Source organism: Vicugna pacos, chromosome 4, assembly GCF_048564905.1.
Source record: "Vicugna pacos chromosome 4, VicPac4, whole genome shotgun sequence".
NCBI lineage: Eukaryota > Metazoa > Chordata > Mammalia > Artiodactyla > Camelidae > Vicugna > Vicugna pacos.
Window position 1 is genome coordinate 4,768,993 of NC_132990.1, and position 14,915 is coordinate 4,783,907.

The 14,915-nt window shown below is 54.2% G+C and overlaps 1 protein-coding gene across 6 annotated transcripts in view; it reads right to left on the minus strand.

Annotated features, from left to right (window-relative positions):
- Positions 1-5,240: 5,240 nt before the first annotated feature.
- AOPEP (aminopeptidase O (putative)) overlaps positions 5,241-14,915 on the minus strand; it is a 325,297-nt gene continuing 315,622 nt past the window's right edge. For 3 of the 6 annotated variants that reach the window (XM_072959171.1, XM_072959170.1, XM_072959168.1), the window contains 3 exons: positions 10,590-10,676; positions 8,653-8,797; positions 5,241-5,424 (listed from right to left, as the gene is read on the minus strand). In XM_072959171.1, coding sequence (XP_072815272.1) covers positions 8,657-8,797; positions 10,590-10,676 — 228 coding nt within the window. In that variant the 3' untranslated portion in view covers positions 5,241-5,424; positions 8,653-8,656. The other 3 variants (XR_012071833.1, XR_012071832.1, XM_072959169.1) reach the window with 3 other exon arrangements.

Sequence of the window (14,915 nt, forward strand, 5' to 3'; positions counted from 1 at the left end):
AAAATGTATACATCCTGGGAGCAACATGGTAACGGAATCACCATATGCTCCAGCAATTCCATTTCTAGACATATCATCCCCGAAACGACGGAAAGCAGAGACTCGAAGGGATAATTGGTCCAACAACGTCCACATCATTCAGGATTGTTCATGGCAGCCAAAAGGTAGAAACAACCCAAACGCCCATCAGCAGGGGAACAGGTAAACAAAACGTGGCCTATCCACAGCCTTGAAAAGGGATGACGTGACGTCCTCACATACGCTGCAGCAGGGATGAGCCCTGGGGATATTCTGCCAAGTGAAACAAGCCAGTCACAAAAAGACACTGTTGTACGACTCCGCTCACATGAGGCACCTAGAGTTGTCAAATTCGTAGAGACAAGAAGTAGAATGGCAGGTGCCGTGGGCTGGGGAGGCGGGGTGGAAGGTTCACTTTGGGGTGAAAAAGTTCTGGAGATGGTTGGAGGGTGGTGCTGGCTGCCCTACAACATACCTAATGCCACTGAGCTGTACACTGAAAAACAGTGAAAAGGGTAACTTTTATGTCTGTGTTACTACAATAAAATTAAACACGGAGGGGGGTATAACTCAGTGGGAGAGCAGCTGCTCAGCATGCACGAGGTCCTGAGTTCAATCCCCAGGACTTCCATTAAAATAAGTAATAACAGTAATTAAATAAACCTGATTACCTCCCCTCCCCCCCCCAAAATAGAGCAGGGTTCAGCAAATACTAAAAATACATACATACATACTAGTTTTTAAACTATATATCCTTTTCTTCAGCAACAAAAAGCCAGTTCTTCAGAGATGCTCCCCCCTTCCGCCCACTGAAGGCTGCGTGGATCCCACCGTGAACAAATCTAGACACAACCCCACAGATACGCCGGTACCTGCGCAGGCGCACAACGCCCAGGGCGTTCTACTGCAGGGCAGCCTCAAACAGCTGCCCCCCAGAAGCGACTCAGGCTCACCGGCAGAGGCTGCTTAAGTACATCAAACCGGCAATCAGAGGGTAGCACGTACCTTGAGAGTGGACGCCAGGGCCCGTTACCAGGGTTTTACATAAATTCATTCATTTAATTCTCACAACCACCTCACCAAGTTGCCGATGGTTTACAGATGAGGAAACAGAAGCCCGGAAAGGTTACCCAGATGACATCTCCAGGGCTGGGATCTGAATGAAGGAGCCTGAGGAGACAGTGACCACTGCCACTCAAGCTGTGTGACATTCAGACCACGGAGCCACCAAAATGGAGGTCAGGCTCCATGCATACGCCAAGCCTGACACAGCCCGTTACGTGGGAAGGTCAGTGTGCGCCCTGCTCCCATCTGCGCACAAGCCAGGCCGCAGACAGGAGCTGGCTGGGGCACATCCTCAGAGTCCCTGCTGCCAGTCTCCTCCCAGTGATGGCTTCAGAGAAGGGACCTGGAAGAACGGCTTTCTGTTCACATACTGTTTCTGTTTGTTTGCATGTTGGACGAATGCAGAAAGAAGCTGTGAAGAAGATGCGTGTTTGCTCCGAAAGGCTCACTGTTAAAATGATGCTGCGAGGGCAAGGGGGCCCCCAGCGCACCTGAAACTTGAGAAGGCCCTGATCCTCCACCAGCACGGTGGCATTTTATTCACAGGACTTACGTTCTAGTATTGGACACAGAGTTTCCTAGAAAAAGAGGTTCCCCAACATAGACAATGGCCTGAGGACTGTGGCTTCGAGCCCCGCTCCCCCAGGTGGAGCAGCCTGTGTGGGGCCGTGACCCAACCAACCTTCCTGATGTCAGTCTGTCCGTCTGTCCAGCCTTTTCTTTACCACCCATCATGAACACACCCTTATAGCTGTACCACCGCAACGACGAACACTAAAAATGGTTCCTATCCAGTTGCTTATTTATCTCCATAACTGGCATTTTCTCGAGCCTCCCTCCTTAGACGTAACTGACGTCAGTCTTGGGAGACGTAAATCACGCAGTTGGATCGTGAAAACCCAAGGCATCAGAGGGCTTCACCCGGGAGACTTCCTTCACTCCTGCCTTTCAAATCTTCACAAGTGTCCTCATCAGTCTTAGGACACATACTTCTGCTTCCAAGGCCTGTTCTGCCAGACCTCACAGAGTGGAGAAGAACTTTCTGGAACTTGGGACCCTAGGCAGGGCAGTGAGGGCCCCGCTGCGGGCCCGCTCCACTGCACTTGCAACACCTCCTGGGCTGGGCTCTCAGTGGTGGGGCGACCCCCAAGGGCCTGAGCTGGAGGAAATTGCAAGGAGGAACACAAATAAGGTTTAAGAAACAGAAATCACACTGTGCCCCCCAGGAGGAGCTGTCTGGGCATCGGCCGCCAGGCTCCGCCTCGGGGCCCGAGCTCTGTCCCCCACAGGCAGGCACCCAGCTGAGGGAGCCCCAGCCTGTCCCCCTCAGCCAAGCAGAAGCTGCTGAGCCCCTAGAAAAGGCTGAGGGCCCAGGCAGGTGACGGAGGGGCCTCGGACAGGTCTTTGGAGCAGTCTGTCCCATCTCAGTCCTTGGGGCTGAGAAGACAAACCCCTGAGCTTGTTTTTTTCTCAAATGGCACTTGCCCAGATTAGCTTTATGGGAGTTGCCTAGAGTAGCTGAAAATGTGTGGTCAGAGGCCTTCATCTGCATTTCTGCATTCTGACTCGCATTCCCGGATGGACAGACAGGCAGACAGACACACACACACACGTTTCTGGTACCATCACCAGCCCCCTTTCTCAGGCCCAGCCCTCAAGAGTGGGCTCCTGTGGCTGGTCCTCCCACCAGGGCCAGGTTTGCCAGGTTTGCCTCTGCTCGAATGCCAGGGAGCCCGGCTGCCACCCACTGTTCAGGAGAGATGCTCAGCCGCTGGCGCTGGGCCTGGGAATGTCTGTAGTTTTATGGTGGCTTCTCCGCCCCCAGGCTTGGCTGATGGCTTCCTCCCTCTTTTTTCACACCCTCTAGTCATCTGGAACAGAAATACCTTATTAGCCAATCAATCTCCCAGACAGCACCAAAGGGTGGGAAAAGATCTATAAAACCTCACCCTTGAATAGCTCGGCCAGCTTCTCCTCCCTTCCACCTTGTAAACCCTCAGGGCCCAGCCAGGGAGGGCGAGGTCATTGTCCTCAAGACAGCAGCCTGGGGGGCTGAGAGCCCTCCTCACTGAGTCTGGCCGCTGGGCACTGCCCTGGGAGGTCCAGGCAGCCCTTTAAACCCCTGGGCCCTTCTGCTTTAGACCCCCTAGCTCCCCAGCCCCCACCCGGGGCTGAGTCTACACCTGGGTTCACCCCAATCTGGGCACCTTGTATGGAGTCTTTGCCACGACTGGGCCCTACACAGAGGGCCCCCCCACCCCTGTACCCTGAGATGGTGCAGTCAAAGGTGCCCTGGGGAGGGAGGGGATGCCCCTAAGCCACCACACTTGTCACCTGCTGGCAAAGTGCCAGGGGGAGCATCTCCCTCCCTGACTTCTTGGGAAGGCGTGTGAGGCCCCAGGCCTGGGACACCCAGAGTTCTGTTTGGCAGAAGACGCTGGAACAGACGGTACTCACTTGCAGGGCGGGTCTGCTGAGCATAAGTCCTGGGCGGATTCCCTCCCACGCGCCTCGTCCTCCCACGCGGCCGGCTCCATCCATACGATGAGGTGGTTGGCCTAGAACGTAAAGCTCTGAAAACACTGGCCCTTGATGAGTCACCCAGCTTCTGCTTTTCAGCTGCCCAGTGGGTTACAGTTGCCTTTGGTGAGGCCAGCCGTGGCCCAGGGGACCCTGTGCGAGCAGACTGCCCCGCACCGGGCTTTGCCGCGTGTCGGCGCAGGTCCCTACCGCACAGGCCGAGTGCTGGTTCCACCCTCTGCCTCCTGGTTGGCTGGTGGTCAGCCTGGAATCCTGCAGCGCCCGCCAGGCCCTGGCCTCGGCTCCTCCGCAGCGCGCTCTCCTCCTGGAGGGACAAGCTGGGGGGGCCGGTCCAGGGGTCACAGGACTGGGGAGGAAGTGGGTCTCCGTGCGGCTGGAGGGAGGCAGGAAGGCTGGGTGGAGCCGTCTGTCCCTCCCTCACCACAGGCACAAGCCGGGGCACAAGGACCCGCCCACGGCTACCACCACCTGCGGGTCACCCCGAGTTCGAGTTCCAGCGCGGACCGGCGGGCCCGGGGACACGGGGAGCAGCTGTCCTTGTGCGACACGGCTCCTGCGGCAGCGTGGCTCTGCCTCAGCGGTTTTAACTTGCGGAACAACGGCACGGAGCCAAACCACCGCCGGCCCGCAGCCCCAGGACGTGCCGGGCCGACCGCGCGCAGGGGAGGCCGCGTCGCGCATCCCTGGCCTCCGCAGAAGGCGGCGCGCTCACACTTACAAATCACTTATTCTGTCCATACGGTACACAAAGCACATGCCATCACACGCAGAGCACACGAACAGCCAAGACCAAACCCCTACAGGACCTTCTAGAATGAGTCACTTAGCTACTTTCGGAAATCAAGAGCTCCCGAAGGGCAGACCGGGGCCGCGCTCCCCCCAGGGGCGGGGCCGGGCGGGACCGCGTGGCCGCGACCACGCCCGGCGCTGTGGCTTGTGGGGCCTTTTAAAGTCACCTTTGCCTTCAGACAGTGCTGGAAGCTCAGTTTGTCTTTTAAACGTCAAACATTCGTCGGAGAGGAAGGTGACACCACCACAGACTGACAGTGCTGGGCCCGCCTCAGTCGGGAGCAGGCGCCCGCGGCCTCCGGGGAGCACCACCGCCACCCTGAGAACTACACAGAAACTGGTGTGAGGAAGGACGCAGAGTGCAGTGTGACCTTTCCTTACACACTTGCCCCCCTTTTTTAAAACAGTATTAAATTCAGAAGCAAACACGAATACAAAAAGACTAATCCTTTACATTTTATTATTAATACATCTGCACTTTGAACAAAAGGTACAAAAAATTTTGGAAAAAATCTAAATGGACACATCAGTCAAAATAATTGTACAAAATGTTTCTGAAATGACCCAGAGGAGGATGGCATATGGTGCTCACTGGTCCCCGTATACAGATGCTCTTCTGGAATTGCACGAATGTCCATATGCTGAGGGGATGGAAGGAAAAGGCTCAGCAGGTTTTCTGACAGGTCTCAGGTGTATCCGCCATCATCTGTGTGTAAGAATTGCCTTAACTCATAGAGGAGATTCCACTGAGACTCAGGATCTTGAGGTGGCATCTCCAGGGTGGGGACACAGGTGTCACACAGCCCTGAGGAGACCGTTTACCAGGACGTGCCTTTTACACGAGCTCCACTGTGAGAGCCTCTGGGGAAGTCACTCCAGGCATGCACATGGCTGTCGGCTGATGGCTTTAGCAGCCCCATAATCCTTCCTTTGATGTCCAGGGTCAATGCGATCCTGGTCCCACTAGGGCGAGGAGGAGATGTATGAAAAAGAATCTCTCTGTGATCTTTCCTGCAAAGGAAACAGCAATAAAATTTACTGCCCGGTCACAACAGAGGAATTCTTGTAAACAAGTACCTCTGCGTGCCTGGTGCTCTCGGCTCTGGAGAGAGGGCTGCGAGCGGAGGACAGGAGGGGACCGGCCACATCTCACAGCCCCGAGAACGGGCTTTACAGCTGGACCATGTGCCACCGGCTTCGCTCGCACACGGCTGTGAAAGCCGGCGGCCGTAACGTGGTCTTCGTTGACAGGACAGACAGGCGCTAGGAAGGCAGCCCGTTTCACGTCCACGTTCACTTGGACTGCTTTCGGGCCACACTGCACCGTGACAGGGGCGTGCACTGCCCGCGCCACACACGCACTCCGCCTTGGCGGGCGGAAGCTCCCTCCTCTCGTGTCAGAACAGCTCTGTGACTCCACGTTCCCCGCACACAGGACACACATGGAGGGGCACCCCCGCCGCGCACTCTCGGCCCGTCCTCGCGTGGCTGTAGTCCCGGCTCCCGAGCCTCTGGGCACTTACAGACAGGAAGGCTTTTGCTCTAGGGCTCGACTCCTGTTCCTGCTGAACTGAGCCAGTGTGTAAAATGAGAACTGATATCAGCTCAGTAGGCACCGGAGGGCGGGTCCAATCGACAGCCGGAGAAGCAGTGCCTCAGCTGGGGGCTGGCTCGGCCTCGTCCCGGGGGCGGCTGCAGGAAACAGAGCCTGGACTGCAAATACAAGAGACAGTTCACCGCGCTCGCAAATCACAGCAAGGAGCCTCCTCCAAAAGCCCCGGACCTGCTCACAGGCCACCGACCGCTGACATAGTTTGACTCAACTTTTGTGATTCGCATGGTTTTAGATTTTTAAAAGAATATTTCTTGAAGCTTTCAATACATTTGAGCTTTCAGACAGATGTCTAATTAGTGGACTTATACTTCCGTGGACTTTTATAGTACGTTCTTTGCATTTGTAACAGGACAAAGTGCATCCTTGGGGCCAGGCGGGCTCTCGTCCTCCAGAATCGTGCTCGGTCGGCCCCAAGCTGACCGCTCAGCAGCGGCCTCTGCCCCAGCGGCTCCAACTTAACTGTCCCCATCTCACCTTCTCTTCAGGTGCAGAACTTAGCCACTGTGAACAAAGCGGAAACCAGTCACTGTTCACCAATCAGCTAAGCTCTGCACCTCGTCAGAGAGGTCGTCGGCTGGGCATAATGAAAGGGCCGGCGAGCATCTTCCAGGGCCGTCGGCTTCTTCTGTTTCCAGAGAGGAGCTACGAGATGCATCTGTTTCCCGAACTGCAGAGAGAGGGTAACTATGGCTTCTGGAGGAGCAGCCAGGGTCATGGTTGCGTGGTAATCCCTGGCAATGTGATTTTAATCTTAAGTCACAAATCAGCATGCCAGGAACCCAAGCAGCCAGAGCACTCGGGGCGGCGCCGAGCCGCACCCACATCGCACGCACTGGGTTTCTCGGACACGAGGCGACGACACCACCTCCAGGCCTGCTACACTATCAAATGGGTTTTATTTCTGTTTGTTCACTTACTTGCCATCCTAGGGGTGTAATTTTTTTAAATCAAAGGACTCATCACACAAATGCCATTGCGGCTTTGGAAGATGAAATGAAAAACACCCCAGTCAGCCGTTCTGGGTCTGCTCCGTTTCCCGCCTTTACTTGGAGCACAGGCTCTAAATGGGCTGGGACGTCTGTGGGGGCCCCTCTCAGGGTGGGAAGGATTCCTGGCTGCTGGAAGGTGCAACTCAGGGAGCCCCCGTTACTGTCCCTCACTGAGAAAGCTGGGGTGGGGGGCAGAGGGCACGCACTGACCCTGCGCTCATCCCAGAAGGGCAGGGACGGGGTGATGGGAAAACAGCAGGCTCGGGGCCCAGGCTGGGCCTCCGTCTGCTTGGGGCAGAAGTCACAATGACGAATGCCAGAGCTGTGTAGCCCGCAGTGGCTTCTCCACAGCTTGGAATCCAGGAACATCAAAGGCGGTCTGCCCCACTGAAGTTTCACACACTTCAAGAGACACAAGCTCTCCGTGAAATTAAAAAAATCTAAAGAGAAGTATGACTTATACTGATTCCTGTATGAGGCTGGCAACAGGGTAACTGTGCAACTGTTCTGTTTTTCAAACTGGCCCGTCTCTGAATAGGGTCTGAAGCTGCCCGGGGGAGTTCTGGGGAGCGCCTGTACACAGCTGTTTCACTGCAAGACGCACAGTCGTGGCACTTCTACTATTTCCAAGCCAACACAGCTCCCTGGCTCTTCTGGAAGAATGGAATCATACTTTAGAAAACCGCTCCCTTCGGTATCAGAGTTCTTTCAGATAAATAAGATAGTTAAACATATAAGACAAAAATGGTCTTTATAAGAGGAAAACATCAGAAACTAAATACCCAACAATAGGTTAAAAATATCAAGTTAACATATTAAATATTCATTAAAATTGTTCATAGAGAAGCTATATAACATGAAAAATGCTTGAGGTTTGATGCTACATTAAAAAAGACACAAAATCAGACATCCCCTATCATGTAACCCTTAAAGAGAAACACGCACAGAAATGATAAAGAATGTTAGAGAGAAAAAAATCACACTTATAATCTCACAGTTCTACTTACAAAACTTTATGTACCATTGCTAAATTACTTTTAAAATGCAGAAATCCACAGTTAAAAATTGCTAGGATATATAAATCTAACAGGTCAATTCCAAGCACAATGAACAGAGGAAGCAATCTGGGTAATTCAGGACTCCCACTTACTCCCAACGTAAGCCAGGGAGAAATTCTGCCCCAAGACCAGGTAACCGCTGGCCTGGAGAAACGCAGGACCTCCTGCCTCCTCGCCAGCCAGACAGGGACAACCCGCGGAACCTCGAGTTCTCGTGTGCCGTGGGCAGCTCGGGGGGGACAACCCAGCAGCACCCCCACCCCCATCTGCCTTCGCCTTGAAGACAGGGCCCGCACGTCCACTGGCCTCTCCAGCTCACCTCCGAAACCGACCCAAGATGCTCTCCCACGAACTGTTCCCACAAATAACAAAACCAAGGCGGACGAGACAGTGCCAAGGGAGCTGCCGTGTGGGCGTGGACGGCTTAGAGACGAGGCGCCACCTGCCCCCCCGGGAGAGCACAGCCCTGATGCTGCTGGGGCTCCTGGCTCACCACTGTGGCTCACTGACTTCTTTGGCTCCTAAGAAGAATCTCGGTTAAGGCCAAACAATGGGGAAAGGAAAGCAAGAGAATCACCTCTTTAAAATAACATCTCGGCCACCACCTGCGCGGAGGACCTGTCCATGTGCTCCCTGCTCAGCTCGAAGCACCTGCGGGCGAGGCACTGCTGCCGGGCGTCCTCACTCACCATCAGCTCCCCGTAGAGGTAGATGCCCATGGCCTGTGGGGGCACAGAGGCCAGAGTTTAAGAAAAGGAAACCCCGCGTCCCCCACGTGTCCCCACGCGCTCAGGCGCAGGCTGGGCTGGCTCCGCGCAGGCGCCCTGGTCTGGAGGTTACCGAGACCCTGGAAGGACAGGCAGCTGCGCGGCTGTTCTTTGGGGACCTGCAGTTTTCAGTCCCTTCTCTTTCTCACTGAAGCCCCAAGGAATTCTTGCCCATCAGTTCCGTCTACAGACTCTGGTGTTTGAACTGACCGCAGAGTGCTGAGTAAGCCTTTCTCTAGTGATGACTGTCGGAGACACGGGGACACAGGGACCGGGAGGTACCCACGGAGAGCCCTGCAGCTGAAAGGTGCACCCCAGGTGCCATGTCACATAGGCACAAGCCTTCTTCCCAGGAAAGTGTGTCCCTGGCACGACACACGGCGGCCAGGGGTGGGAGACCGTCGGGCCGCCCTGGGAAAGGCGCCCGCTTGCTCAGCCCTGCCCGCCCGCCGCTTTCCTCCAACTTCCCCACCACAGCCGCCAACACTGGCCCTTCTGTTTCCAAAACAGTGCTGCAGAGACTCACATGTGCATTACCCTGGAGGGCTGCAAGCAGCCAGCTGTGCTCTGCAAGACCAAAAGACCCCTCTGGTTCTGCCTCCCCTCTTGTTCTAAGCTTAGTTATGCTATGGATTTCATTCTGCTGGAGCAAATTAAAAGGAGGACCTCAAAGATAGAGCAAAATAAAACGTGGTGGTTAGGGGTTCAAAAATTCTTGCTTGAATAAACTGATGGTAATCCTTACTTGGCAAAGATTGTGGTTCCAAACATACTGCAGTTAATTCTGGTTTTCAGAACAGACCTGAAGTTGCGCCTCCATTTTGTCCTGATTCCACCCCCCGACCGTGTTTCCAAACACCTCTTGCTTCACTGTGCAAATGTGACATTTCTTCTGGAACAAAGTCATGTATTTTTCTTTGTGGGAATAGCGAGCCCTTACTTGCTGGCTGCCCCCCGTACTCAGGCGCTCTCAAAAGCCCCTTTGTTTGCCCCGCCCCCACTCGCCACCCCGACTCAGACGTGGCTCCATTCCGTCAGCCCACGGTGCTGGGCAGAGCGCTCACTGAGAGGCACACACTGGCCACGCCAGCAGGAGCAGGCTGCAGCCGACTTCCCGCAGCCGACAGAAGCCATGGCACACGCACCGCCATGGACAGCCAGGCCGGCGCCACGGCGGGTGGGTGGTGACCCAGCAGAGGGGGCGAGGACCACACCTTCAACAGGTTTCTGCACACTCCTAGCGAGGGGTCCCTTTCACTGGTGAGCAGTGAGGAAGGTTCTCACAGGAAGGAGACTCAGCACAGGGGTCCGCCTGCCATGTAGGTGCAGAGACAGGCCAGGCTCCTCCCGCCAGTGGCGGCTCTCCCCGTCTCATCTCGCACACACTTTAAGTCAGGGCCACTGAAGTCACAGACACTCGCCATGGCGTCACTAGGCCAGAACCGTGACCTGACGAACTTGAGGTCTGGGACGCAGCGAGGTCTGTGCGTGCCTCACTTGGTGGTGGCAGTGGGCTGCAGCGAGGTAGCTTTTACAAGGGGAGATGATTCAAAGGGACACCAAGGGAGAAGGAAAAAAATCAGCTCAAAAGCGTGACAGATAAGCTCCTACCAACTCTTTAAAATCCCTGGGAAATGTTTAAATATTTGTTATGAGAGAGGCGTCTCCCTGAGTCCCTGTGTTAAGTGCCCCGCAGAGTCAGAGGACAGCGCTGAGGGAGTCTGCACCTGCTCAAGACGAAGCTCACCTGGTCCTCCTGGAGGAATCGCTCCACGTCTCTGTACGCTCCTGTGTGTCTGTGCTTCACAACCAGTTCACACCATCGATGGCGAACCTGAAGAAACCAGAGAAAATCCAGTAAGCAACAAGATGGCAGGTTTCCCTGGCCTAACAAGTTTAATGTTAGAAAAAGTGACTCTCTGAAGTGCATTAATATTGTTGACACTTTTAAATTAAATTTCTTTTACAAAGAAAGGAACCACGTTATTCTTCACTAAGAGGGGTGTCAGTCAACTTTAGGGGAAGAAAATGCATGTTTCAGTTAGGTGTTTTTATGTTTTTAAGCACAATTTTGCAAGATAACAGATAAATGCAAAATGTAACCGGGAAGCTGAACGCACATCCTCGGCCAGGCAGGCTGGTGCGCTGCCCTGCGGTGCGCCGTCAGCGAAGGCTTCCTTCATAAACCACAACTACTTAGCTTCCCGCAATAACCGATTTGGTTCAGTGCTGCTAACTGTAACAATAAACACAGTAGAAGGAGGAAGACACGGCTCTCCGCATTCCTGGAGGGTGCCTGCCGGAGGGGAAGGGAGGCGAGCAGACCAGACCGCCTGACGCAGCCGCCCCTGCACCATGCCCCTCCTCCCCGCAGGTGCTGCAGGTGTGCACAGCCTACAGAGAGCAGACCCGCTCAATGTGGGTGCCCTGCAGTAAAGGTCCTTTACTAACGGTTTACCAGCAGAGACCTGCCAGGAAACCCCTCCTCCTCCAAACCCTGCAGACAGGATGCAAGTCTGATCCCAGCACTGGCTGTCTCTGCTGGTAAGAGGCAGCCACGCAAACACACACACACACACCCCGCCATCTCTCTGGGCCCTTCAGGCACACTCTTTTATGTGGAGATTCTACCTAAATGTGGCCTTGGCATCCAGTCCAGGCCATTTTCTGCTGCATCGAAGCCCTCTCAGTTACACCCAGTGAGCGGTCCACCGTTTTCTGTCCCGATCTTGGTTCAGCATTAGCTATACATGGAAGTGATTACATGCTTTTAAAAAGGCCTCCTCCCATCACTCTCATCTGTACTTCCTTTGAAAGAGGGAGGCCCTTTACAGTAATCCATCTGTGGCAACAGTAAAGTGCAAGCAATTTTGACTGGGGTCCCTGTGAATTAAACCATTACCCACTGCTGGCCAGATCTCTCCTTTAATCGGCTATAAACAGATCTACACACAAACAATTAGGAACGAAGTAAAGAAACATCTTTTGGAAAGAGCCCTTCCTCTCGGCTACACTGCACTCAGACGTGCGGGGACGCTGGGGGTGCTGCCCTCTGCTTACAGGCAGCCGGGCCCTTTGAACTTCTTAGAACAGGATGCCAGCGAACTTCACATCCACGAAGGAGTTTCAGAGGCGCATGGAAATGAGCTAACAGCCTCGGAGCATCACAACAAAAGGGAAGCAGGTCAGACTGGATGGGTCTTGGAAATCTTTGTCTTCAACAAAATGTGCCTTCCTATACTGCCAACAGAAACTCACACCATAAAAGGGAAAGGGTGGCCCCCGAAATATTCTGAGCAGAACAAGTGAACAGAGCTCAGATACTGCGCCCATCAGAGGAGGCCACCGTGACAACCAGGCCCCCGTTCTTGCGCTCTGCCTTGAGTACCGAAGGCCGAGCACCGGACAGAACCCAAACAGCCCCCCAGGCGCCTCCACCTCTCGTTTCTCTCCCGCCTCATGCAAACCCAGATGCCTCGGACACCACCAGCCCCTCCCACGCCCCAGTGGTTGAGGGTCGCGGGACTGGGGCTGCCTGCCCTGGGACCTGGGGAAGGAGCCTCACTTCTCACAACTGCACACGGGGACAGCTGTACCAGCAGAGGAGAACCCTGCCAGCTTCACAGTGTCCTAGTGACAGATTCGTGTGACCTGTTCCCACCAGGCCTTTGACAGTGACATTCTGTCTTTGCACAACTTGCGGACACACTATTTTTTAGATGTGACCTTGAGGATGGGGGTATACTAGCCTTCCACCTTTCTCCCTGTGCTCTCCTTAGTTGCACACACAGAAACAAAGCCTGAATTCCAGTCTCTTTTCTAACAGGATAAAGTCCCTGCGGGCAGCGGGGTGGGGGTGGGGGGCGAAAGGCAGGGGCAGCGGTCCCACCACCACTGGAAGAAGATCCAGGAGCGGGGCTGAGTGAAAGAGGCTCTTTCACAACCAATATGAAGTCAGCATTTCCACTGCTCTTACTGGTAAAGATACTTTATTGTCACGATTAATAAGAGATCTAGTCTTCCGACCCCCGAAGGCTAACATGGCATCCAGGAAGTACAGACCAACCCCTCTCCCCACCCCACGAGGAACCGAAAAAACAACAAGTCTTTTCATGACAAAACAATTAAACGTATTTCAAAATTCCAATGACAGGATGTTTAAAAGACATCACAGAGATGCTGTGTGAGGCTGAGGGCCCAACAGATATTTCTTTGCTTGTGCACAGGGTTTTATTTCTTTGTACTTCGTTGAGAAACAAAGAAAATCCTTATCTTTTATCCCCTAAACTCTCTAGGACCCCCAGTTTGCAGGGCCACTTGTCACACATGGAATGGGGTCTTCCTGAAAAGCTGGCAGCAAAGCAGCATTTGACTCAAGTTCTCCCAGCAATATTTCCACAGTGGGCACTGATGGAATTGACTCCTTCCTCCAGATCACTGAAACTTAAAAACGAACCCTTGGCACAGCTCATACTTCCCTGCACCCACCTCCTTCCTCTGCTGCTAAAGGAGGGAAGCACAGTTCTCAGCGCTGGGCAGCCCGAACCAGGGAATTCAGAAGCAGGTCTTAAGAAGAAAGCTGTCCCTTCTGTAGGTTCGCGATTCTTCGTTTTCTAATTAATTAATGGGGGTAGCAGTCACCTGTCTTTTAACTTCCTCGGTGATGTGAAAAATAAACAGGGACACAACCTGCATCTCTGAGAGCACCCGGCGCCTAGCGGGGCTTCCACAGCGCCTGTGGCTCCCTGGTTCTGTTCATGCAGTGACGCCCATTCACAGGTGTACACTGCGCCCAAACCGATCGGTATCGACACTTTAAATCTTCACATTTTATTATACCGCAAGTATGTCTCAACAGAGATTAAAGAATTTAACGACTTTTTCAGCTGTGACTCAGACTCATACAGTCGCTCCAAACTCAGGCCAGGAATCACCTGAAAGCCTCGAGCCAGCAGACACCTTAGCCCTGAATTCCAGCAACAGGTCAGGCTGCAGATGGGGGGGGGGGCGGTGCAGGAAGAGAGTAAGAAACCTCAAGAAAATCAGACAAGGGCCGTTTTGGGAGTGGGAGGAGACAGCCCTGCCCGTGGCAGTGAAGGGCCCTGGGGACCAGCACCCTTGTTCTGGCCACTCCAGAGGAAGCCCTGCTGCCCCGGGACGTGCCCGTCCCTTCCTCACCAAGTCTCGGTGCAACAGTGGCTGGTGGGCCCGCCTCCTGCCAGCCAGTGCCAGGACAACAGCGCACACCCCGCTGGTGGCCACACCGAACGTCCCACAACACACGCAAGGAGTTCAGCGCAGCCCCTGGCACACCGACTGTGGGGGCGGGGGGTGAGGAAGAAAGCAAATGTAGGTCCCTGATTCTTGCCACAAAAACGCTGTGATACACAGATGTGCAGACACAGGTGTGCAACCAGAATACTTTGGTCCAACAAAAATCAGTTTTGTAAACCCACTTTTCAAAGTGCTCTGCTCAGAGGACACTCTGAACAGAGAAATGATGCGGGTTCTGCCCTCAGTGTACAGGTGGGTTTTAACAGAGAAGTGCTAATTTACACCACTGGAAATGAATTCCAGAAGTTTCCAGGTTCCCAAAGCTTCCATGAACAAAGGGTGAGGAAAGCTCAGATATCAGTGCTCTCCCAGAATGCCCAATAATGCGATGGTTCCTTGGGCTGCGTGCAGATGAGAGGGTCTTAGATTGTGGGGTGGGAAGGAGGAAGGGGGAGCCTGCAGAAGCCCAGGTGTATCAGACCCACGTTTGGTGGCAGGGCATTAAAACCCTCCAGCAGTCCACGCAGCGGCTCCAGGAGACTGGACCCCCGACCCACAGCAGGGGCTCCACCAGGACGACGGGGAATGTCCGCGGTAACAGGCCAGAGCCACCTGGGAGACCTGAGCAGGCGCGTGGCCGGGGTATCCAAAACCCATTCTGCACGTGGTATGTACGCATGTGTATTACACACACACAGAGAAACAAGTTTCTTTTTTCTAACACTTTCCCTCACTGTATGCAACCACTCTTGAGAACTTCTCTTCTCTTAATGCTGGCTGGTGATCTACTGAACGGAAC